We start from the raw sequence: 26,452 nt of genomic DNA, 5'->3' as shown, positions 1-26,452 counted from the left end.
AGCCAGTTCTCCTGATAGCTTCCAGAGGGGGCCTAAGTTGTTCCTAGTCTGTCTTTTATTTGCGATGCAATTACAGAATCCCTTCGTGTTACCTTTCACATCCCTGGCCAAGTTTAATTCTAATTGGGCTTTAGCTTTCCTAACCTGGTCGCTAGCTTCACGGACAACATCCCTGTACTTTTCCCAGGCTGCCTGTCCTTGCTTCCACCTTTTATAAGCCTCTTTTTTCCTCTGAAGTTTCCTCAGCAGCTCCTTATCCATCCAAGGTGGTCTCCTGGCCCTCCTGCTGCACTTCCTTCTAGTTGGGACACAACACTCCTGAGCTTGTAGCAGGTGAGGTGATATTTGAATACCAACCAACAGTCTTGGGCCCCCCTGCCCTCTAGGGCTTTTTCCCATGGAACCTTACTCAGCAGGCTCCTGAAGAGGCCAGTCTGCTTTCTTGAAGTCGAGGGCAGTAAGCTTGCTGCACACTCTTCTCACTGTCCTGAGGATCTCAAACTCAACCATCTCATGATCGCTACAACCAAGGCTGCCCTGGAGAGTCACATTTCCAACCAGTCCTTCCCTGTTGGTGAGCATGAGGTCAAGCACCTCTCCTTGTTGGCTCCCCTATTACTTGCAGAACAATTTTATGTACTATAGCAAGGTGTCAAGAGAGACAACACTGCAAGATGAGAGATGGTAGAATACCTGACCCTGTGTTCTTTCCTTAAGCCAAGCTCTTCATTTAAAATATTCTTTGTTACATAAAAAAGGTCCACTTCGCAAGAAAACTGAATAAGATCCCATTAGAAAGAGACCAGTTACATAAATAATTAGACAGACTGAAAATACCATATACATAAGTTTTTTAGCTGATGTAAAACTGAAAGAAAAAGAACATTTCCCAAATACTTGTGTTCATATACATATAATTTGAAAATATTCTGTCTAGTTGAAAGATCCATAGGATTCTTGGTCACTTTTGAGATGTTTATTATAAAAAACAATAAATACTTCAACAACAAATGCATGCTTTTCGATTTGATCAGGTCTTACATATACAGCAACTATAACACCCACACTCAAGGTGAAACAGCAAGTCTGAGGAAGGCAAGGAGTTCTTGAAATACAAGCACGTATTTTACATTTTACAGCTTTTACTTTAAATAATCCACAGAAATGAGAAAGTGAAAGCAAGATGAAATGTGTCATGAGATGCCAGGACTACAAAATGGATCCTGTGATTTGTGGGACTCCCCAGGTACGCACCGATCGTATAAACAAGATTAAAAACCCCACTTCTGAAACAACCTATTCACATGTCATATCAGCATTAGATGGTACAGAAGCCAAATCAAGGGCCGAAGGGTCAAACGTCCAACATGACTAGGCTTAAATTGCTTTTTCAGAGCACCCCCAACAAGTACCGTGAAAGACCAACACCATGTATGTATACAAGGCAAGGGCAAAAAAACACCACAGATCACATACACCCACCCAGAAATATTTACAAAGGAGAGGCAATAAAAAACAACTTTAAAACGACCTCAGTCACTAACCCTGGGCATGCCGCTGATGGGTCATCCCCAGCAGAGGGGTAAAGGAGTGCACTGACACCTTGACACTTTCGACCCCGCGCCCTCCGCGCGCTCTGCCAAGCGCACCGAGCGCTTTCCCTAGAGGGGCGGTAACGAAACAAGGAGGTGCTGAAGGCACCACCCAGCCAGCGACCCCCGGGAACCGCGAGCAGCGGGCGTTCCCCGCCTCCCGCAGCGTGGTCCCAGGAGGCCCATCCCACTGAGGCATCAGGGCAGGCTGCGCGGCCGGGCACGGCGACCTGGACCAAGGGGAGGCAAGCCCGCCCAAGCCGCCCCCCAGGGCCGATGCGCCCGCAGCTGCCGTGGCGGCAAAGGGGCGGGCAGGAAAGGGCGGTTCTGCATCCGGGCTCGCTCACTCACCTATCATGGCGGCGATAGCGGGGGAGGACGGCAGGGCATGGAAGGGGAGGCGGGCGCGCACCCTCACGTACATACACGTACGCCGCGCGCGTGCACACGCACCCTTGCCGGCCGCGCGGCCAGCGGCATGCGCACAAGGCCCAGGGCCCCCTGGGTAACGTAGTTCTCGCTTCTTCACACCGCCTGTTTCTCCTCACGTCACCATTTCTTCCCCCCCCCCCGCGTTAATGACTTCGTGTTAACTGCTGTCGAGCCGCCCCCGCTTTTTGAGTGCACCTGCTGGTGGGCAGCGCGGGGGGAGTGTTGCCATTGGGGTGTCTCTGCTTAACCCCGTACTTCCCCAAGCGCTCGTGGCGCCCGCCGGCAGTGGCGGCGGGTTGTTGACGCGTTGCCTAGTGACGGTAGCGAGGCCGGGGACGCGTGCTAGCGCCGATGATAGCCGGTGGCCGGTGACGGTCACCGCCCGATCCCGGTGCGGGAGCCCCGGCAGGGAGGTGAGGTGCGGTGCGGTGAGGGAGAGGCAGGTCGGGATGAGCAGGTGGCGGTGTAGGTGGGGTCGGGGATGGGCGAGTAGCGGTGCCGAAAGGGACTGAGGGGGCAGGCGGGGAGGCCCGTTAGGGGCAGGGAAAGCTCCTGGAAGGGGGTTATAGGAGGGTGTCGCTGCTTGGCAAGGGAACAGAAGCAGTTCTACTGCTTTTTCTAACTTAGTGGGTCCGCGGCGTTGATGTTTGTTTCTTTGCTTTCCAGTCTGTGTTTTCCATCTTGCCGTGGTGGAGGCAGGTGGGGAAATGGTAGAGAAGAAAGAGGGCTCGGGCCCCTCAAAGCCCGCAGGTGACAGGAGCCCTCAGCTGCAGAAGCCTCTGGGGCATGTGAAGAAAAACAAGCAGCAGGTCTCCGAGGGATTCACGATTAAAGCCATGATGAAAAACACCGTGGTATGTTTGCTGCTAGCATAGAAGTGATGTTAATTAATTTGCTGTCATGTGTCCAGAAAGCATGGTTGGAGCTGAGGATAAAGCATGTCAGGAAGGTGTGTGAGTTGCTAAAACTTCATCTGGAGTTTGCTGGTTGCTGAAATTGCCTTCAAGCTTTGCAGAAGTATTATTGTAAGGTAACTTTGTGCCTGTGGAAATGTTGTTGCTTCAACTCCAAGCATATTGATTTGGTACAACAATTCTTTTATGTTGTTTTGTATTGGCAGTTCATGTTCCATTGTATTGACAGCCTGCAGAACTGTGTGCAAGGCCCACTTTTAGCAAACCTCACTTTTAGCAAAATGCTGTCAAATGATACTGTAGTATTATTTGAAAGTGTTTTCATATACTGGCATGCTGTGATACAAAATTTAATGTGAATGTCACATAGGCTAGCTAAGATCTAGCAAATACATTTATTTTAAAAATAAGCCTAAAAATAATAAAAAGCTTCCACTCAATATAGGAGAACACTAAACTGGAAACAAACTTTAGTTCTCAAACTGTTAAAGACAAAGATGAATTGACCCAGCACGCTTCTCTTTTACTACCAGCCCCAACAAATTTAGAGGTACATGAGTGAAAATACTAGGGTAAAGGCCTTTGAAATTGCTTTATATTGTTTTATTTGGCTACTTTTGTAAGATTTTAGGAATAAAAAAAGTTTCAGCTAGTACAGAAAGCAGATATTTGACATGTAAATCTATGAACTAATATAAGCACATCTTATGCGTGAACTCCTCAATTGTATCTTTCTATATTTGGACACAGTTAAAAGTGCAATTGCTTGAACTAGAAAAAGGAAGTTATTTAGATTGCAGTTCCAGATTTTCATCCTTCTGTCCTTCATTTTGGAGTCTACAGTCTGTATGTATTGGAATGAATTCTCAACTGTTGTTTAAACTCCTCTTTCAAGCCATTGTCAGTAGTGTGTGTTGAGAAAGACTTTCTTACCCTTTGCTCTTTTATAATAAGTCATAGCAAGGTTTTTATCCTAACCATAGAGATAATGTGAATTGATTACATTCTGAAACTTGTGATTCCACATTATATTCAACCACATTCTGTGACTAAAATGGCTTTGTTTACCTTGTAGCAGTAACAGTTTCTGATCTGAATTTAAGGCATTTTTAAAGCATTGTTTAAAAGAAAAAAGGTTTTACCTTTCTATTATATTAGCTAATTTGTTGGCAAAGGCAGTACATTTTGAACCAAGTAGGTGTCAAGTTAAAGGAATGTGTTGATAAACAACTTGGCCGGTAGTATGTCCATCTTGGAGAACCTGCTCCACTTTAGCAATTTTGTAAAATCTATGAGTATACTTTAGTGAACCCTATGAGTCAATTTAAACTGTCAGTGCACTGGAAGGCAGTCCTGTCTTCTTCCTGTTTCAGGCTGTTTATTTCTGCTGCCCCTTATTGTGCCCACATTTGTACAATATTAACTGATCAAGAGATGATCCTGCTGCAAAATAGCATCCAACTGCAGTCTTGGGAATTGAGGCAGACAAAGCTGCTGCTACCATGAAGTTCCTCTGCCCTGCCCTCCTCCCCTTCCTAACGGCATGCTTCTGTCTCCCCTTTTGCATTTGTGTTTCTTGCAACTATGGAGGAGGCTGTATCAGATCTAACAGCTGTTAACATATGCATGGGGAAGCAGGAATATGTTGTCAGTGCAAGCTGTGTGGGTGGGAATGTCCCTCTCAGCAACACTGAGGTCTTAATTCATTTAAAATCAATTACAAAACTGAGTTCCAGCAGAGTAATTCTGCAGGCATTTAAGCATTGAAAGGTGTGGTTTTCATTCCTGGACAGTATGAACTTTTGCATTGCTGTGTAGTAAACTAAAGTGGTAAACCTAGATTAAAAAGAGCTCAGATTTTTTTTTTTTTTTTTTCATGGCAGTGCAGGCTTGACCAACACTTCAGTAACAGTAAACTAACAGAAGTTGTGGCTGCTACAGTTCTGCTTGCTTCTGCCACATATCTGTACCTCCTCCTCTGTGCCAGTGCACAGTCATGCAACTGAATTGATGAGGCACTTCAGTTGCATTAGGTCCAAAAATGAAAAGCTTCAGTGCAAGGAGGCTTTTATTTCCCCTCATAAAGTTATGTTCCTTTCCAATTCCATGCTTGTTTTTACTGTAATGATCACATTGAAGTAGAATGTAAAAGCAGAATACACAGGAAAAATACTAATGCTTAAGACCATAATGTCCTCTGAAAGCCTGTGTTTCATATTATGTTTTCCAGCTGTAACTTGCATGGTTTAATCATACTGCCCTTGTTATATTAAAATACTTTAAAATCAGCCCTCAGTTTTTGCAGGTGTGGGGAGAAGTTGGTATTGTTCATAGTTGCAGTGCTAGGGTGATAAGATTTACTTGATATGCTCAAGCATGAAGAAATTGTGCTGGTTTGTGTATGAAAATCTGTTGCACACTTGACTCTCCAGTAACCCTTTTTTTCGTAATTCAGTCATAATGCTTAAAATAGATAATAAATCATCAATTAGACTCCATTTCATGTTTTTTGATTGACATTTCAGGATACATTACATAGAAAAATAGTTTGGAAGGTTTTCAATTTCATACCTAAAGGAGGTAAACATAAATTGATTTTAAAGCATTGTAACTGTGATGTTTCAAGACTCTTCCACTAACCACTTTTTATGAACTAATGGAAAAATATTCTAACTGAAGACAATTACAGAGATAATTGTCAAATTCTGTCAATTCTTGAATTGGAATGCAACTTCTAGACTTTGCAAACTGAAACATATATAAGAGCAAATGGCAGACCATTTTTTTACGTACATGAGAGGAAAGGTCTTAAGTGTTTACAGATTTCATACAGGTTAAAATCCTTTGATGGTCTGAGTATGTCCGTATCTTTGTCTGATATTTCACTAAATGAAGGAGTTCAGAATAAAAAAATAGCAAATAGCTAATACAAGAGGCTCAGAACAAGATTTTAAGCTGTCAAATTGCTGAGTAGGGAATTTTCTAAGGTCAGCATTTCCTATACCTCTAGAACTACCCAGTAGAACATCATATTGTTGTAATAGTTGTATAGTTAAATGCATTGTAAGTGTAAGGTTAACATTATAAATACAACTGAGTAAGCGCTTGGGTAGCAGCAACACATACTTAACATCTGAGATCCCTACTGCTGCTAATTCTTATGTGGTCTGCTTTTACAAGTGTGCAAGTGAGTACTCAGTGAATGCTCTGAGGAATTGAAGCAGCAGGCCATGTCTGTAGCTGTCAACCTCTGGATGCTGTCCTTTGTCTCAGAGTCACCTCTTGTCACTGCTATAACTTAAATGACACTGGAAGTTTTAAGTGGGTGAAAGAGATAGGAGAGGTAGCATAGTGGCATTCACATTGGAGAAATTAGTGGAAGAAAGGTGGGAAAACAGGAGAGGAATTAAATGTCACTTTCCAGAGTGGGACCTGGATGATCACTAACCCAACATGGGTTTTGCTCTGGCTGTGCTCTCCAAACATATGTGCTGATGTGCTGAAGCCAGTTGTTGCCTTATTACAGGCAGAGAAGACTGGAGTTTGTACCAGAAAATAGAAGTTTTCTTTCTTTTTCCATTTTATACTTCCAGTTAATATATATGCCTGGTCTATGTTTAACTGAAGTAACCTGGTAAGGCTTTGAAGGGGTCAGGAAGGTTTTAGTTTTTTCATGAAGTTTTCTTAGCCATTTTGAAATGACAATTGCTGCAAAGCCAAAAAATAGTAGCAAATAATACTGCTGGTACATTGATACAATTTCTAGACAATGCAGTAGAAAAAATACTGTGAAAGACTGAGTGGTTCATCCCAGCAGTAGTTGATTCTTTGATATACTTGATGTTCATATAAGCAGTTTGGCATAGTTTTTAATTTTGATAGCATACTTACATATTTTTTTTCCTGGAAAATGCACTACTCTCTTATAACTTCCTTTCTTAAATAAAATATATGTCAGGTAAGATGAAGTTATAAAGGTCCAATATACTATCACATAGGCTGCGTTATGGAAGTCTGATGTTTAATAGTTATGCTCTGACTCTGGATACGTTACAAAAATTATGCTTATTATAGTTGCACATTTTGGTGTCTGATGTGTGTAAGTACAGGGGATGTGTGTAAGTAAAGGACTTGCTCTTGAGAGCAATGCAATTCTAGAGCTAGATAAACCTTCTATATAACTTCAGTCAGGCATCTTACTTGCCAAAATAGCATTCTGGGCTATAATAAAACCTGTCTGAACTGTAGTAGGATAGCAAACATAATTTAGCTTTTCATATATTTGTGATGGTATTTTTTAATGTACATTTTGCAGTTTGCATGCTTGTGTTTGAAAGAAAAGTTTTTCTTTAAAAAAAATTAGGTACTCTTCATCCATGTTTCCACAGCGTGATGTAAAGATCTTGATAGCAAGAGTGAATACAGGTTTGTTTTCAGGTTGATAATAGAAGTGCGTGGTAGTGTGTTGTTGAAAGCTAATGTCATTAGCCTGTTTAGGATCCAGACTAGTGGGGGAAGGGGGGGGGGGGTTTGGAGGTTTAGAGAGGGGGATTGTGGTGGAAGACTTTTTATTACTTGCATACAGTAAACAACTGTATCGTGCAGTAAATGCAAAAGTTCTGAACAGTGTGTGACAAAGTTAAAACATATCATAAAATACACTATAGAAATGACTGTGCAATGAGAACTCTTGCATGCCTTGAAGCAAGCATGGCATACTGTTACTTTCCTGTGTAACAACCATATGGAGGAAGAATAGCTCTTTAAACTTACATTTTGATGCCTATTTCATTAGTCATAAGCATAGGCAATACATAATATTCTGCACCAAACCAAAGTTTAGAAGTGTTCTAAATAATACAAGAGCTATGAATTAGTTTCCTTACATTATAAGTCTTGTTGCATAATATTAGGGGAGATACTTTATGATCCAAGTTTTCTGTTTCAAGAGTAATGTTTGTATACCTTCTTAGAAGAGACTGGTGGTCTACATTTAAATCTTTAGAAAAAATAAATTGTGCCCTGGCTTTTCTTACTGTCCTATAGCTAGTGGTTTAATGTGACATTGGCATTTTATACCGGATGTCTTCTCAGCTAAAACAATTTAGGCAAAGGTGCTTGTATACTTTACTAACACTGGTAGCCAGTATTTGATAAACCTTCTTGTTTTCCACAGAAGTTGAAAACATACATTACTACTTCCCAGAGCAGACTATTGATCTCTCTCTGCACTCTTGTCTGCTGCTCCATGCTCACTTTTTCTCTTTCTTTACTTACCCTCCAGATGTGTTGGGTTTTTTTTGTATCAGTTGGTTTCTCTTGCGATAATGGTCAACAGGGTTGTTTCTTTTTTCAGGGAGAGAAGTTTCACGTAGCTAGAAACCTTTTAGGCAATGTACTTTTAATACTTCAACCCAGAACTTATTTGAATACTCTAGACATAAATTTTACTGTAAAGAAAATCTCAAAGGAATGAGCTAATTATACTTTTAAATTGCAGCTTTGTACGGTATGGCTTGAAAATAATATTTTTCACAGGAAGTGTACATGTAATAGCTGATTTTTTTTTTTTTTTACATCTTTTATACTAACTTAGTGTTTTACTAACTCATCTTATGCCCTTCTAATTTTTTTTGCCTTTCATTTATTTTGTCAGGTTTTAGATTAATAGTTTGAGGTCAGAGGAAAAATTCATACAACTGATTTGATCTCCTGTCTAATATAGTCAGTGAAATTCAGAAAGTGGTTTCTGCATGAGAGGTGGAACTTCTAGGTGAGCTAGAAGATATGGTTTTTGGAAAGTAATGCAACCCTAAGACAATGGTGGCCTCGGAAGGTCCATTTTATCTGTAAATGGTGCCAATGCTTAATTTAACCAATGCAATATGATTAGAAATCTGTAGTCCAGACTTACATGTCTTTACCACAAAATAGTCTAATTTCACTGTGTAAATATTTTAGTTAGACAGCCAGCCACTTACAGAGAGATACTATCTTTAAAAATCCATGAAAGTTTTAGCATACTTCAGACTTCTACCTAAAACCTATTTAAGTCACGATTATTTTCTGAGCTTCTAATATGCCTCCAGACATGCTTAACATGTATTACAATACTATTATTCGGGACAACAATTAAGTTTTAATATTTTATTTGATAGCATCTGAAGGCTTTTGGTCATCCAGTTGTTTATCCAATATGAAGAATTCAGGCAGTACACTAAGATTGTGTGACATCTAACACTTGAAAAAGGCAAAATAAGTTCAGTTGTATCAGTGGAAATAAGCAAGTTACACATTTAAGTTTGCATGAGATTTCACAAACTCTTCTTTCTATTGTCATCTGACAAATGAATCTTTATATCAGTAATGTTAACTGTTTGTCAGCCATTGACAATACTGTACCCACCAATAGTATACAACATTTCTGGATATAAATTTTGTTGAGGAAATTGCTGGTTTTAACAGGGTTACTTTGTTTGAATTGTCATTTTGACTTTTCCCTGTCATGGGATAGAATAGAAGTTTTTCTCAGGTTAAGTGAGAATAGAAATAGCCCATTACTAGCAATAGAACAATTCTTCCTCTCATAGTGTACCACTAGACAGTAATAATAAAGCATGTATTGGAGGAGTATATAAAAATACATTTGCACACGTAATCACAAAATTGCCACTAATAAATCAGTTAACTCCAGATTATTTTTTTTTTCTCCATGTTTGATATTCCTTAAGTTGTTCTTTATCAGGTCGTCTTAAAGTAGCATTTAGGTGATTATTTGGTACATTTCATCCTATTTGTTCTTTTGCTTCTGGCAAGTGGAACACTATGAGCTCTTGTTCTTGTATGTTATTAAATATTCTTCATTTTTGCTAGTTTTAAGTTAATACTCTTTTAACATTGGTAATTAAAAAGCTTGTTTAGGACCAGTGTTTAGCCAGCTGCATGGCTAAGCTCTTCTCAACTTGTGAAATATAAGCAAAATGTTTGTACTGATTGCCAAACTGATTTCAGTTCCTCTGAAAGCAGCTCTAGTTGAGATGTGCATATGACCTTATCTGCTTGAAGTCACAGGCTGGAGTTCACACGTCAGAGAAGCTAGAGACACATCAGCTGACTTCTAACTGAATGCTCTTCCCACTAACTGGGAGGTAGACTCCCTTGTGTAAGAAGTTCTAAAATCTTAATTCACACATTCTTAACTCATGAGGCCTACTGGGCAAAGATAGTTTTGCAGTTGGATTATCAGGATATGCTGCTGGGAAGTGAAAGTTGTAGACTTGAAATTTTGTGAACTGCAAAGAGAAATGAACGAAGTTATTACCTCCCAAGCTTGTATTCTAACTCCTAAACAAATATGCAAAAATGGAAATATTATTTAAGAGGACCTTCCCAAAAGGTTTTAGTCTTTGGAAAATAATTTCCTGGTCTGCATTTTCAATAGGTATGTATACCAATTTTATTGTCTTGATTCAAGTGACTAAACTCCAAAGAGGAATGGCAATTCAGATATACCCTTGTATTCAGCATCCTGTAGATATTTAGTATGTCTTCCTAGCAGTTAATATTTTTGAATTGCTGAAGTAGCTCATTCTCTTCACCAACAGTTGAAGGAGCCTGGGTTCGGAGCCTAATTTAGACTCCTTGAATTGTCCTGTTGTTGGGGGCTGGTGTGAATTATTGGACTGTATTTTTCACTCTGAGTTTGTATCATGTGACTCAATGGGGCAAAAGTCTTTTATTAGGTATCTAGAAAATATTGTAATGCAAATATTACATTATTATTAGTGTATTATGTTCATTATATGGGGGGATACTCTCATATCCACTATTATCCATTAAGCCTGCATTTTCAGGCTTCTTTATTCTTCCTTTCTGCATTCTGTTTCATTATTTTCTTCATCCCTCTCTGACTTTTAGATGTATGCTGACTTGACTTTAGGGTCCCATAGACCCACTCTTAGAGACAGAGTATTTCATAAAATACTGATTGAAGAAGCTATTATGGCATCTTCTTTTCTTACAAGTTACAAACCGTCTGATTAAAATGATTATTTTGCATCATGTTTTTCCAAAGAAAGGAAATAAGATGTGTTTCTGAGGGAGACCTTCTTAAATATTGTCATGGTTCTTGTGGTTTTAAAATTACTCTCTAAAGCTGTGTAACATTTGCAGCCAAACCCCTGGAAGATTATGCACTACATGAAAACCCACAAAGTGGAAAAAAAACATTGCACTAAGAAAGGCTGGTATCCTGCAGGGTTGGGTTGGTTTGGTTTGTTTGTTTTGTTTTGTTTTTTTTGGCAGATCAGTATCACAATTAAGCTTTTCCTGCTGATATTTAATAAGGTATTTGGTGTCTAATGACATGAGAGATAAGCCGTTTGGTTGCAGAACTCTTTATCAGTTCTTTTTTATTTCCATAAAACATAAAGGCAACTTTATACTTGAAATCTGCCTTCTTTTCAAATTCAGATGAAAATGACCAACAGATACACATTCTTTAGAAATGAAGGCAGGCAAGTGTACACACAGCATAGATGCATAAGCCTTGTTTCCTTATGAAGCTGTTTTAGAAAGGATACCCATATGTATTCATTCTATTTGCCAGGGAAAGAAAAGAAGAGATAACAAAGGAACTAAATAAAATTGCAATTTTGCAATATTGCAATATCACAACTGAATCATACAAGCAAGAAAAAGATTGAATTCATTTCAATCAGAAACCATTGCTTGAAGATGAAGCAAAATGTCTGAAAACTTAATAACTTACATATTTTTATTGCAAAAATAAACTATCTCGCTCAGACACTAGACTCCAGGTTTGGAACTACAGAAACATTAGAGACGTCAGTGTTTTCCCAATGAAGTGACTGGTAGTGTCACCAAAGTAGACAGTAGGGTGCATCAGCAGCACAATGCAGAACTTCTTGTAGAATCAGAATATCTGAAGCAGATCCTTTTTGTCACTTCATTAGACAGCTGAAGTTTTCCTATGATGATAGAGGAGAAACATCTGTCCAGCTTTCTGGCTTCCACGTTTAACTTGTAGGTGTTATTCCACATAATTAAAAGTTAAAGTATCTGTTACTAAGCTTTGTAATTAATCACTAAATACATTGTTGTTTATTTGGTCCTGTTGTTTAACCTCCTGATTTTAATTTAATACTAGAAACATGATTTTAATTAAAAAATATTACTTAAGAAACTTTATCAAACCTTACTACATGTCTTCTGATAACATACATGTGTTAACACAGAAAACTAGTAATCATGTAACACTGTTAGTTTGCAGAGATACAAAGACTGCAACTGCAAAGCTTCCAGTAAGACTTAAACATTCTAATGTATATTGAATAGTTTATTATAGAAAACATTTGTGTAGCATTAATGAAAATCATCCTTGCAACAATAAATTCTTGAAATAAAGTAGAACAAAGTGGTAGATAAAAATCAAATGTATGGAGGAAACAACTGCTTTGTGTATAAAACCAATATCTGTGTTCCCATGTGACTGAGAGTATGACAAGAACTTGAGCTTTATCAATGTCCATTAATATAAAATATGGGTTTGTAATTTATGTATTCTATATGAGTAAATCTGTGAGACTGAAGTGGTTTTGCTACTTATGTAGGTAAAGGACAATTTATAAGATGGAAGTACTACTTAATTTCCCAGCTCTTGTGTACAATACTGTGTCTTGGGAAGAATAATAATAGGAATTCTTCCGGGAAGAGGCATTTTATGGATAATTACCATTAGAAAACTTAATTTTATAGATAAAATGGTATGAATGATAGAGGTAAGATGGTATCATAGGATAATAGATTCTTACCACACTGATAAGAATCCATTTTGCATTATTTTTTTTAAAAGCATTTATTCAGTGATCTGTAAGTTCAGTTAATAGACTTATGGAACATAAATATTTAGTGACAATTTTAATTTCTCGTAAGGTGCTAAATGAAATGTCTTGGTGAAAGCTGTGGTAAGTTTCATAGGTTTCAAGAAACCAGAATTTTAGTACTGGCATAGGAATGCATATTGGATACTTAATTTCATTTTCTCAGAGTAGATTGAATTTTTTTTTAATTTAGTGTTCTAAATAGGTTCATGTACTACATTTAAAATATTACTTCTTAATGACTAGATATGCTTTGCATGGGCTACCAAAAACTGAAAAGAAACTGATAGCTGAACATTTTGCCTATGAAGAGCACAGAGTATGGAACAAGTATCAATAAGCCTTTTTTCTTTTGCTTTTATGAGTCATGTATTTCTGCTGCCTATTTTCTCAGGACAGTATGATTTTCTGTTTGTGCTGAAACCAAAACTAGGCTATCAAAATATAATTCTTTCATCTAAAAAAAGAAAAAAAAAGGTTTTGCTAAAGGTTTGAGTAGAAGTTTCAATATTTTCAGAATTAGTATACAAAAACCTTAATGGATGTAAAAAAAAAAAGAAAAAAGGCAAAATCTTCCCATTTTCACTTTGGTGAAAAGAAACCACTGCTCAGAATTGTCTTGAAGATGACTGATAGGAATTGACCTATCCAGTTCAGGGTGACTGACTCGTTTCTGCCAGTCTCCCAGGCAAGTCAGCAGCACATGCTGATCTTCGGTGTCAAACACTGCTGATAGTTTTAATGAAGTAAGCATGGATATCTTCCTCTTAGCTGTGCCAGAGAGGAAATAGTTCACAAGCAAAACGAATGCACTATGAAAGCTGTTACCAAGTCTGAAAGCCTGACTGCCCAGATTGAGGTCACTGGCAGAGAATTCAAATTCTGTGAAGATGTTGGTTTGGTTTTAATTAATTATTTTTTATGATAATTTTTACCCAAAAATAAAATGCTGTATTATGTAGTAGCTGAACAGAACATTCAGACTAAGTGGTTTTTTTTAACCTAAGCATTAGCAACTAATTTTTCATGTTGGTTTAAAAAATATGATTTAGATTCAGATTATGTTCAGATTACATTAGGCTGCTCAGGGCTTTGTCCAGATGGGCTTTGACTGTCTTCAAGAATGGAGATTCTACATCATATTTGGATAACCTGTTCCAGTGACTGCCTTCATTGTGAAAAAGTTTTTTGTACTGTCTAGTCAGAATTTTCGTTATTGTATTCTGTGACCATTGCCTCTTTTCTTTTTGTTGTGTATCTCTGGGAAGAGCTTCAGTCATCTCTACTGTGCTCTCATGCTGAGTAACTGCAGACAGCAATGAGAAATCTTGTTAAGCTTCCTCTTCTTCAGGCTGAACAAACTGTTCCTGCAATGCTTTTGATGTAGCCCAGGATGCAGTTGTCTCATCTCTGTCATAAGGGTATACAACTGTTCATTTTGTTGTTCACAGGGATCCCCAAGAGCTTTTCTGCTAAACTGCCTAATCTTTTCTGCTACATTCCTGGCCTGAACTGGTCCAGTGCAGAACTTTGCTTTTACTATTGCTGAACTTTGAAATTCCTGTCAAGATATTTGCGAATGCCCCTCCAAATTTGATGTTATTCACAAAGTCTCTCAGGATGCATTCTGTCCCATAGTCCAGCTTCTTGAGATGTTAAATAGCTCAGTACTGAACCCTGAAGAATGCTTCAACCCTGTAGTTGGTCAGCTAACTTCTATTCTTCAGGCCCAACAGTCCACCATTTTCCACCCTCATTGTGGTCAGTTCCTCATGGAACTTACTTGAAGTGATTGGGATGTAGACTGCCAAATGGCATTAGATGCCATGCTACACATTTATGGATGTCTCCATCTCATTAAGAACATGGGTCATGCATAAACTCATTTCTACATCAACTCCCTGATCCTTGAGAATAAGAATCAACTGACTCACTACTTTTATACTATCTTTTACTGTATTTTAATATAATCTCATTCTGTACCATTTCCTGAAGAGGCAAATCGCATATCCTAGTGTGATGAATATAAAGACTATAAATCTGACTTTTTTATATCACTATTATTGCTCTATAATCAGTGTATCTTATATCTATTATTACTCCTGAAATTGTGCATGCTTTTCTATATCTATTATGTAAAACTTCAATTTAAAAAAAATATATACAATAATATTTCCATGATGCAAGAAGGGTTAGCAATATAATTAGTATTAATAGGGCCACACAGATTTTACTATGCATTTCTAGATTATGTGGATTTCTGGTTATGCAATGCAAGTACAATTTCAGCATTCTAACGACACTTATAAATATTACAATGCAGCGTCTGAAATGCTTTCACAGTTTTGTGGCATTTGAATACTAGCTATTTTTCACTCTAGGATCTAGGCTGGAAGGAACTTGTAAATGATTGGCTTTTCTGTGTGGAGAAAGACAGATGGGTACCCGCTACTTAGCTATATTATTGTACTTATATTTGATGCTGATTAGAATAATGTTGGCTGAATATACTGTTATATCAGTAAGTTAGAACAAAGCTAGATGAATAAATTAACCAACATCATTGGAAAATTCAGTTTTCAGGCATCAGGTAAACCAGACCTACTTTATTAAACTCTGTAGAAGGAAGATAACTCCAGAAAGTGTCTTTGGTATCTCCTTCATTCTCCTTAATGAAAGAAAGCTTATATGTATAACTTCTCAAGCTTAATGTACTATTGTATATCTTGGCTTCTGTTGATTTTATTCTTTGGAAGTTGGCCTTTTGCTTTTTGTCATCTTTCTGAACATAATTTCATTAAAAATTTATAAAATCTGTCATGTATAGGAACATAAGTAGAAAAAACATGTGGAAAAGTTTGGTAACCAGTCTTTATTCTGTAATAAACCTAGGGGAAGAATTACTTACTCTTTTTCTATCATTACAGTCTGACTTTTTTGTGATAGTCTGACTTGATTAGGTATAAAGATTAGCAGTCTTCTGTATAACGTTTCAGCACTGTATAATCATATTAGCTGTTCTTTCATTACTATTTCAGTGGTTATAATAAGATGGTGGCAGTGTATAGTGGACATTTGGTTTGCTTTTGACCAAAAGGACCGCAGTTACAAGTGAGCAGGGGTATAACTGAGCAACAAATTACAGTGAATATGAATTAAACAAAGCATCCCTAGAGCTACATGGCAGAAGCCAAGTGTTACTAATTCTCCAAGTTATTACCTCATAATAACTAGCATCCTGAAGATGTTCTTCTGTTATTAAATTCTTGCAGACTGTTTCTATGAAATACTGAATTAACATTTTTCACAACATGTGATTCACATTCAGGACTTTTATCTCTGGTAATCAGATCACATTGCAAAGAAAAAAAGTTTATGTGCTTGAATCAAGCAGAATTGAGAGGAAGCATCATATTTTAATTTCATTTGAAATAATATTTAGAAGAAAAATGCATCAAGCAACTTTTCTGCATGTTTAATGGATCACATCATACAGACTTCTGCAGTTGCATGGTTGTCAGAAAATTATTCAGTAAAGGGAAAAGCCAGTGGTTAATCTTTTTTAATTTTACCATCTTTCCAAAACCCTCTACATTTTATTTTAAAAAGTTATGTTCAAATTTCTAATGCAATTTGAAACTTACCTCCAAATCCGTAAAATAATAACGTTTAAACCCTATGGTTTGAAGTATCTATTATAAAATATCATTGCATTTAAGCAGTTGTATAGATAATGATCCATTCCTCTTTATTATAGGCTAATTTATAAGAATTAACTCTAAACACTTGAAAAAATTTAAGGGAAGTCAATCATAATGGTGGCTTGTGTGGTAACTCAGAACTAAATAGAGACACCAACCTAACTCAGCAAATAGTAATCATGTATATACAACTTTCTCTACTGCTGTGAATAAGGTAAAATGTAAATAGGGCTAAAAAAGCCTAATATTCTATTACAGAATGTTAAGATGTTAGAGCTTCTGTCTGTATTTTCTCCAAATGTTGCCAAGGAATGAGGTCTTTTCCCTAAATCTTAAAAAATGATATTATGTGTTGAGATTATTTATAAAAACTTCAACATAATAAATAAAAATGTATCGTCTTCATCAAAATATTCATTTTAATTATACTCAAAGTAACTTATGAATAAATAATATATTTACCGTAATGCTTTTTCTTTTAGTAATGTTTGCTTTATCACTTACTATGCTTCTACAGGATTTAGGTGGTGGGTATAGAGTTCCATCATTTTGCATTTTTAAGGCTTTTACACAAGTATTTAATGAAAAAAAACCAAAAGTAAGATACATGGAAGCTGTTACTTTCCTGTGCTTCATAAATTTGATTTCAGCATGAGCAAGAATGTGAAACTTCATGCTGCTGTAGCATGAAGTGCAGTACAGAGAAGCTTCTGAAGTTAGTACTGGGGAATCGGATGAACACTTTTTTGCCAGAAACTGCAATCCTATTGACGGTTCCACTACCTGTGTCAGCTCAGTGAATGCTGGTACAGGGTGTGCTTACATGTGTTGGGATAATCCTTCTCACAGTGGAGCACCTTCACAACACAGGTCTACCTGATTTTTGTGTCTAGGTATGTTTAATATGGTGTGTATTAATATATAGAATATGTTGCTAAATTATAAATACATGTAGTTACACAGACACAATATACATATATATATAATATATATATACAGTTATACAGACACAATATACATATATATACAATATGTATATACAGTTACACAGACACAATATACAATATATTTATACAATATATATGTTACGCAGTACAAATATAAACAAATTTGTGTTTAATTTAAAAACCAAACTAAAGCATTTTCAGACACAAGTCAATCTTAAAGCAAATTTATCATTATTTATTACTGTGCTTACCTAACTAATTACATTGTATAGATGTGCAGAGGTAATTATTAAGTATTTTAAAGAGGTTAACCTTTAGCATAGAACTAGTATGAGAAAATTTAGCCCAAAGATTGTTTTTCCCTAGTTACAGGTCTTTAAGAGTTCATAATGGCAGTATTTCTTGTGGTCCTTCTTCTTACAGCCTTCATAGCATAACTTGTTAGCTAATAGGGGCGTTACTAGCAACCCTAATACTTAGATGGCATAACCTTTTCCATTTTAATAGATTCTTATATTCTTTTCCTTGAGAAGCTGTCACATTTGCAGTTTGCAGATCTTTGTTGTAAATAAAACCTTCAGGCTGTGGTGTGGTTTTTACAGCATAAATTCTCTTCAGCTTTTGCTGATACATAAACTTGAATGTTGAGATTTCCTGCTTTACGTGCAAAACAACTGTGGCCAACTGCCAGAATAATACTGCACCAAAACTTGAAGGCAGACAGGCCTCTCTGCTGAAGCGAGTGGTTGAGAGCTCTCTGAGCTGCTCTGTAGTGAAAGGGTTGGGACAGGAGCCAAACCAAGTCAAACTGTAATGTCTTCAGAGCTTGGCTTTATCCTTCCTGTGATAAAACTGTCTGCAGAAGGAAAAAAAGCTCAGTTCCCACTCCCAGTAAGTGTTTCCTCATGTCCAGGGCATTTTGTTCCTGCATATAATTTCCCTTCCTTTTTCCTCCTTTTCTGCCTCTGATACAACCATCATATGGTCATGAACTTATCTTAATATCCCAACAAAACCAATGAGAGGTGGAGGACAAAAAGAGAGTGCAGTCAGTTATTTTCATTTGTCACAGGTAGAACTGTTTGCTTGTTTGCTCTTTCCTTTAAAAAAGCACATAAGAGTGATTACATAGGAACAAATAATATAATAGTTGTAACATATACCAAAATCAGGAAATGCCAGATTCCATATTGCTCATAATATCATAATTGCTGCTTCTTTGTGCATTTAGAGTATGCTATAATTTTTAATAATGTTATAGGGCAATTATTTTTATTGTTCAGTCATCAGGATAGACTCAGAAGGGTCAGAAAAGATATTGCATGTACAGTATTTTTGTGGGGTTTTATTTTATATTTTTTATAAAATTGTTCAGCCTGGAGAAAACAAGGCCTCAGGGGAGACCTTATAGCAGTATTCCAGTACCTTAAAAGGGGCCTACAGGAAATCTGAGAGGGACTTCTTGCAAATGCATGTAGTGATTGGACAGGGGGAAATGTTTTTAAGCTGAAAGAAGGGAATATTTAGATTAGATATAAGGAAGAAATTCTTCACTGTCAGGGTGGTGAGGCACTGGCACAGGATGCCCAGAGAAGCTGTGGCTGCCCCATCCCTCAAAGTGCTCAAGGTCAAGTTGGATGCGGCTTTGAGCAATCTGGTCTAGTGGAAGGTGTCCCTGCCCATGGCAGAGGAGCTGGAACTAGGTGATCTTTAAGGTCCCTTCCAACCCAAACCATTCTATAATTCTATGAATCGTAAATCTGCTGGTTCCATACTACTACTTTCTTTTGCAACATTAAAATCTTTTGCTCAATCACTGCATGTATACAAATGTCATGAAATCTAACAAGCAAGCATCTGGGAAATGAATATTTTAGAAATCTGTTCATGTCAAATGCATTTTCAGTTATTTGGGAAAATAATTGTTCAGGAATGCTAAAATTTATTTAATCATAAAAAAATGCTGATGATAATAATGATTAATGAAATATGTGTCTAAGTTTATTTACCATTGCTGTGTCCATTCATGCAATGAAGACAAAAATTTCTAGTTGTAAAATTCTAAGCTGCTGTTATAAACAAAGCAAATTTTAGAAAACATAGTAAAGTTCCTGTTATATAAAATTAACATAACTCAAACTCATTATGGTGTTGAGTGCCCCTGCATTTACATCTTTACTGTATGCAGATTAGCATTACATTTATCAGATCATAATAGTTATGAATTTTGCATGTTCATTCCGTTGAAGCTCGCAGAATTCTTCATAGCATAAAGATTTTTTCATTTTGTCTGATTGAAATTTTCAATTTCAAATGAAATTGAAATTGTGAAATTGAATCACAAATGAAATTGTGATTCATACTGTTTACACTGTAATTCTGGCTAATGGTGTTCACAGATCTTGTTCCATTTTTTTTCAGTAGTTCTAAAGAGGCAAATTGAGAATAGAAAAGCTGTGAGTTAGCTGTCCTTTCTTATGACTCAAGACACCAGTTTTTAATATTGTAACATTTTTCTTCTACCCACTCAACTTGCTGGTTGTTCAACTTCCTTCTTTCTTCCCGACTGTAGAACAGGCTACTTTCAGCACATATTTAGAGGATATGACACACTTCCTTGTGTATATGCTTTCTAGAATATACTTCCAAATGATTTTTTGTTGTTGTTGTTGATCCACCTTTCATTCCACAAAATGTTTTCTGTGCTTTTAAACCTAGTTTCCAAAGAAAGAGAGAGAAACGAACTGTGAGCAAGGCAAGATCATAAGGCATGAGGTTGCTGTGGTGCTGGCTACTATGGGAGAGAGTACAAAACACTAGGAAACTGCAGTTTGGAAGTTTCCCTCTTCTTAGGACAACTTCTTTTCTATATTGCCACTGTAGAATTGTTTAAACTTGCCCTTAAAGGGCTATTTAACATTCCAAAGGGATAACTAAACAGGAAAACCAGGGTACCAATTCCTTTCCTGGAACTCAGGGGTTAAAATAGAGCTATATGATATCTCACTGAGTTTGTTAAGGCCAAAGTACACTTAATTTTTTTTAAATGATTTTTTTTAAAGATATACATATAACTAATTCATACAGGATGCTGTATGCATATTTACTGCTTTTCTAGCTATCAAGCAACCATAAGTAATCATTATTACAAGCAACAATTTTTACTTCTGTTGCTTCTCTGTAAATTGATGTATATTTACATTACAGTTTCAGTGAAAAAGGCAGTATTCGAAATCTTCAGTTACAAAATCAGATTACTTTTTTTTTTTTGTAAATGTTGATTTTTTTAAAACTTGACATGCAGTTTGTATGCTAAGAATATATGGGGTCTTAAAAATAGTTATGAAAAAATCTTACATAAACTTGTGATTGACTATATTGCTTACAATCATTAAACAAACTTTCTCTAAAACTACTAATTCTAAATGGAGGCAGCCAAAATGGATCATAAGCAACAACATTTCTTCTGAGAAAAGGTACCTTTTGGAAAAACACGACCTCAACTACTCTGTCATTACCTTTATCCTCCAAATGTAAATTATTTCAATGTTGGATTGACTTATTTTGAAAATTCTTATTTCAACTTCTTTTTTTCCTCCTTATCAGACACATAGGAAGCTTTTATTAGTAAAAAAAAAAAAAAAATTGAAGTCCTAAGCCAGTGTTCTAATATTAGTTGATAGCTCTGAGTAGTTCATATAATTGTCTTATGTGTGTGTGTGCGCAATTTTAGGGAGGATTATTCATATGATAATATTAAAAATCTCACAAGAACCCCATTGCTTGATTTCCATTGTTTAGAATTGACCAGAATTAGAAGGTTTCAAAACCAGCTGTCATGTGGAAAAAGAAAAAAACAAACTGGTTCATAGGTACCTGGAAATAAGGTGGGTGTTTTTATCTGAACAATGGCATTTCAGTTTCTGCCTTTCTTAATTCTGTGCTATATTTCTGCACCTATCCCTATTTTATTTTTTTTTTTAGTAATTCCTTTAAATTAAGATATTGACACATAAATTCCTGTCATAAAGGACTAAAACTCAGCTGAATATACATTTATCTTTCTGTACTTTTCAAATTCTACTTGATGATTCTATAGTGAAATTACCAGTTAAGGAAAACATGCATAACTCTTTCTTTGAACACATGCTATTGCCTTCATTTATAAAGGTTACAAAAGTTAAAAAACATTTAAAATAGCTGTGCATACTCAAGGATTGAGACATATGACTGGCCCTGGTTTTGAATCACTAGCTTGTTTAGATGACTGCTTTGTTAAATAAGAATCATAGAATCATAGAATAGTTAGGGTTGGAAAGGACCTTAGGATCAGTTCCTTCCAAACCCCCTGCCCCTCACCCTAGACTGTGTCGCCCAAGGCTCTGTCCAACCTGGCCTTCAACAGTGCCAGGGATGGAGCATTTATCACTTCTTTGGGATAGCTGTTCTAGTGCTTCTTCCTTCTATCTAACCCAAAAAAGAAGAATTATTTAAAAAAAATGGATTCTTTTTCTGCCATTTCACTGTCTCTATACTATTCAAATGAATCTGCTTGCAAACACTATTAAATGTGTATTTTTCTCATTTATGAACACTTGTAATTTTGAGGGCGCTAAGCAACTGACTGTCTAAATAGCTCCTTTCTTTTGATACGACATTCTTAAGTGGTCAATGAGGAAAAAAAAGAGTATTGCATTCATGGTGAATTCTGCTACTTTTAGTATCTCAATGTAGCAGTCTTTAATAAGCTATTCACTTAGCTGTATATGAGAAAAAATGAAGTTCAGTTACTCTGTAGATCTCATTTCAACTTGCTGTTTAGAGCATTTCTTCAAATAGTAGTCACTCAGACAAATATGTTCTTGAAATCTTCTTAAAGGCTAATTGCATATCCTATACTGAGATACATGTTACGTCGATGAAAATACTGTAAATCAAGACATACTTATGAAGTTTAGTAGAGCTAAAAAAGCAAGAAAAGGAAAATTGAGGATTAACCACAGTTACCATTCTACTTAAAGTTCTATGATTAGCATAACTGGAATGACCCTGGTAAAGATTTATGCAAATCTATAAAAGATAAATGCTGATTCCTATAGATTTTTGTATTTTGGAAGCTGCCATAGAATACAGTTCACTAAAATATTTTTTGTTAATTTGGTATGGCATGAGTTATTCTCAAATATAAAATGTCATTGTAATCATCTGTTACTGGGATTTATCTCTCCTCATCCAGTCTCAAGAGAAATATAACTGCTTGGCTCTTTTCCAATAATAAAGTCCTTGTCTTGAGTCTGGTTTACCCTGTGATGATGATTGTATAACATTTCCCACTTTCAAAAACCCTGTGGTTTTGCACTGCCTCTTGAACCAGGTACCAGCTGTTAGATTAGGCATTGCCATCATCAAGAGGCTTTGCAAATCTCAGTCATGGGCATAGAATGCAATCCTAAATTTTAGGCGCTCGAATTCTCAAGGAGGAATGTGGAATCTGCAGCTTAGTCACTAAGCTCTGTATATAGCATCTTGAGGATAAGTGCTAAAAACAGATAATCCACAAAACTTCTGTTCTCAAGAGGTGCCTCTTGTGTTTATTCAATAGGAAATGTGAAACATATGGTGTCATATGGTATCACATCAACTTAGATTCATCATTTCTGGCTTAGAAGTACAGTGAGGTACCCTCATTCACTCGAAGTCAAAAGATTAAAGTGTTTTTCAGAGAATAAACAGCTACCAGTCTTCTTTGAACAAATGAAATCAGGACTTGCTCCTGTGCCACTGCTACAGTTGCTTCTTTCTATATAATAAATGAGTGTTTAAAGATTTTGGCTTACAGGTGGAAGGTCTGGATTTGATTCTCTTATGTTGAAGAGATTATGGTCCGCTTCTTACAAGAACATCCATCCATCCTTCCATATATATCCTTTACCTTTCCTACTGCTTTCCGATAGTCATGTCAAACAGGAACGTGACCAGAATGAAAAGATTTCTACTTTTACACTTGTGAGGAGCTGTTTTAGCATGCTAAATTGGCAGAAGAGTAACCCCTCTTTTCCCTAAAAATGAATATTGTTTTCTGATTACTTTGTGCATGGAAACAGCTTAGCATAGCCAGATCTAAGGCAAGAGAGGAAAAGAAACACTGCACCAAAGATAAGGCTTTTGTGGCACAGCACCTTTGAGCATACTAAAAGACATTTTAGTTAGAAGAATAGATATATTTACTTCTATCTTTGCATTATTCCCTATCATTTTATAAACAGTTTTGGTATCTAAATTTTCATAAATAATTGACAACCTTTAGAGGTTAAGTAAAATACCATTATAAATTACTGTGATTACACTTTTAGAATAGCAGGTGAAAATACTGGACGTAGTTAAAGAATGATTTTGGAAATATGAACAGCTTAAAAATGGCAATAGAAGAAGCGACTGGAGAAGTAAATTGCGGCAGTATAAATGTTTGATTCCCAGCATCTGTGCACCTTATTCCTTTTGAATATTAGAGACAACCTGGAATGGATGCTAGCAAATTTACTTAGTATGTTACTTGAGCCAAGTTCAAAGTAAGTTTCTTCCATATCATCTCTAAGCAGTGTCAGCATTCATTTACCATTTAATGAAATACAGACTTACAGTGGCTGGTTGAACAAGAAGGCCAAATTGATATAACAGGTTTACTATGGTATTTTCAGCACCAAGAGCAGTATTTTATCGTGCTGCATTTTTTTAGATACTTAATACCTGAGGGGAGCATACAAGACAGCTGGAGAGGGACTATTTACAAAGACATTTACTGACAGGACAAGGCAAAATGGCTTTAAACTGAAAGAAAATATATTTAGATTAGATATTAGGAAGAAATTCTTAACTGTGGTGAGGGTGGTGAGGCACTGGAACAGGTTGCCCAGAGAAGTTGTGGATGTCCCATCCCTGCCAGTGTTCAAGGCCGGGTTGGATGGAGCTTTGAGGAACCTGACCCTGCCCATGCCAGGGGGGTTGGAACTAGGTGATCTCTAAGGTCCCTTCCAACCCAAATCATTCTATGGTTAATAGTGCAAGATAAAATTTCAGATTGTGATTTAAGTACCCTACCCATTTTATTTGTTTGTTATTTTTAAACTTCAAAATATACTGATAGTTGTCAGAGCACAATTACTTGTGAATACTTACGCTACCAATTATTAAAATGAAGTATGGTAGTGTCTTCCATTGTTTGCCAACAGAAATGTAATTGAGAATTGATGCCTTTCTAGAGCTTTGTTGGAAGAGTTATGCTCTGTCAGAAGAGTTAGTAGTGACTTCTGTACTGAATTGGCCATGTCATTTATTTTTATGAGATTTGAGTACATCTTTAAAACTAGTTTTAAAACGTTATTGCAGTAGGTACATGCAGATGTGATGCTAAAAGAGTCATAATCTTTTTTTAAAATAATGTGATATACATTTACACTGCACGCTTTATAATCTGTGCTGTTTGGTGAGGTTCCTTTGCTCTTAATTTTGAATTCTACTATATTTAAGTTTCATTGCTATAGATACAAATTTGGTCAATATAGCACTACAAAATGGTCATGCAGTCATAACTAAGAGCTCATTTCCAGTGTACATATTAGAATTAGTGAATGAATACAGTAAGCTCTCAAAAGTTCATTTCAGATGCTTGCATCTGTTCTTTTTAGAAATTTACAAAGAAAGCTTTCATAGAAAAATTCCATAACAGCTCAAAATAACATACTCCATATAAAATAATTTTAAATATTGTTACAGCTACATAAGCCAGAGAAGGAAATCTGCAAAATAGAATAGAAAGCAGATTCTGTGGTAGTTAGCTCTTAATTTTCTGTGTATCTTTTTTCCTTTCATCCATATTGTGTTATAGAGAAGTGCCGATGGCAGTTGTCTTCAAGGATGTGATCAAACGTTATATTTAATAATACCTACAAAACAGTCTTTCTACAATGTAAGTAGGTTTACAAACCACCATTTTGTTTAAAAATCATTATCATAAGGCTTGGAGTAATCAGCATAGCAAATAAATTAATGAATGTGAGTGGTGAGGTACTGTGGCAGATCAGCACTTGTGGAACAAAGATGGGAGTTCAGGGTATTACAGTACTTTGTCACAACTGATGTTGTCCTTAATCAATTATCATCTGAGGTTTTATTATCATTGTTCTATTGAATCTTCGTATCCAAGATAAAAGGGAAGTCTTATACTTAATGTTTATGCTAAGATTCTGTCTTAATGCACTGAAATCAAAGAAGACGTTCACTAAAAAGTGTGGTTTAATTTTTTTCTGTTGCAGTAACACTGAGATAGAACCCATTTCTCCTGAATGTTGATGTTCATTATCTATAGAGGCAGTAGCAAATTCAAATGTATTTTGATGTGCATTATCTACGCAAATCTTAAATGCCCTTGATTAATAAAAATATATGTGACAGCAAAGGATAGCGCTGCTTTTAATCTGTTACAAAGATCATAAAAGCACTGAATGTTATGACTCTAAGATGTTTCCTGAGAGAGAGAGAAATCTGCACTTTTCTTAAGATTGACCTATCACCTTGAAAAGCAGTCAGGAAGGAGAGCTGCAAATGCAAGACCACTGTCAGGTCAACCTGTCGTGGTGCTGACAGGTCTGATATAAAACCCAATTTACTGTTTAAGAAGCACATCCATTATCCTTCTGATTTTAAAGTAGAACATACATCAGCAGAATGATAAAAGAAAGCGCTTAGGAATTATGAAAGTCAAGGACTATTTCATATTAGAAAGTCACAACCTTTTTTGCATATTACTGATTGAAATTACAGTGAATGTTAATATTCATCTGTGTCTGCCTTTCCTCCAGAAAGTTAAGAGTTGGCATCAGTTGAACTTTAATCATTGTAATTCTACTTGTATTATATTTCATTTGGATTAATCAGACATTATATTACATTATTCTTTGTAGGAGT

General features: G+C 36.4%; 2 protein-coding genes across 5 annotated transcripts in view; one reads left to right on the top strand and one right to left on the bottom strand.

The window, feature by feature from the left end:
- Nucleotides 1-2,055, bottom strand: part of PRKN (parkin RBR E3 ubiquitin protein ligase) — a 740,903-nt gene extending 738,848 nt beyond the window's left edge. For both annotated transcript variants that reach the window (XM_061471412.1, XM_061471414.1), the window contains exon 1: nucleotides 1,944-2,055. In XM_061471412.1, coding sequence (XP_061327396.1) covers nucleotides 1,944-2,016 — 73 coding nt within the window. In that variant the 5' untranslated portion in view covers nucleotides 2,017-2,055. The remainder of the gene's footprint in view (nucleotides 1-1,943) is intronic.
- A 180-nt stretch (nucleotides 2,056-2,235) lies between these two features.
- Nucleotides 2,236-26,452, top strand: part of PACRG (parkin coregulated) — a 238,624-nt gene continuing 214,407 nt past the window's right edge. For all 3 annotated transcript variants that reach the window (XM_061471417.1, XM_061471415.1, XM_061471416.1), the window contains exons 1-2: nucleotides 2,236-2,437; nucleotides 2,691-2,878. In XM_061471417.1, coding sequence (XP_061327401.1) covers nucleotides 2,732-2,878 — 147 coding nt within the window. In that variant the 5' untranslated portion in view covers nucleotides 2,236-2,437; nucleotides 2,691-2,731. The remainder of the gene's footprint in view (nucleotides 2,438-2,690; nucleotides 2,879-26,452) is intronic.

Source organism: Pezoporus flaviventris, unplaced genomic scaffold, assembly GCF_033815535.1.
Source record: "Pezoporus flaviventris isolate CSIRO_AGI_PZ_B2104156 unplaced genomic scaffold, CSIRO_AGI_Pfla_v1 ptg000066l, whole genome shotgun sequence".
Taxonomy (NCBI): Eukaryota; Metazoa; Chordata; class Aves; order Psittaciformes; family Psittacidae; genus Pezoporus; species Pezoporus flaviventris.
Note: the sequence above shows the minus strand (reverse complement) of the source record. Positions and strands in the feature narration are given on the sequence as shown.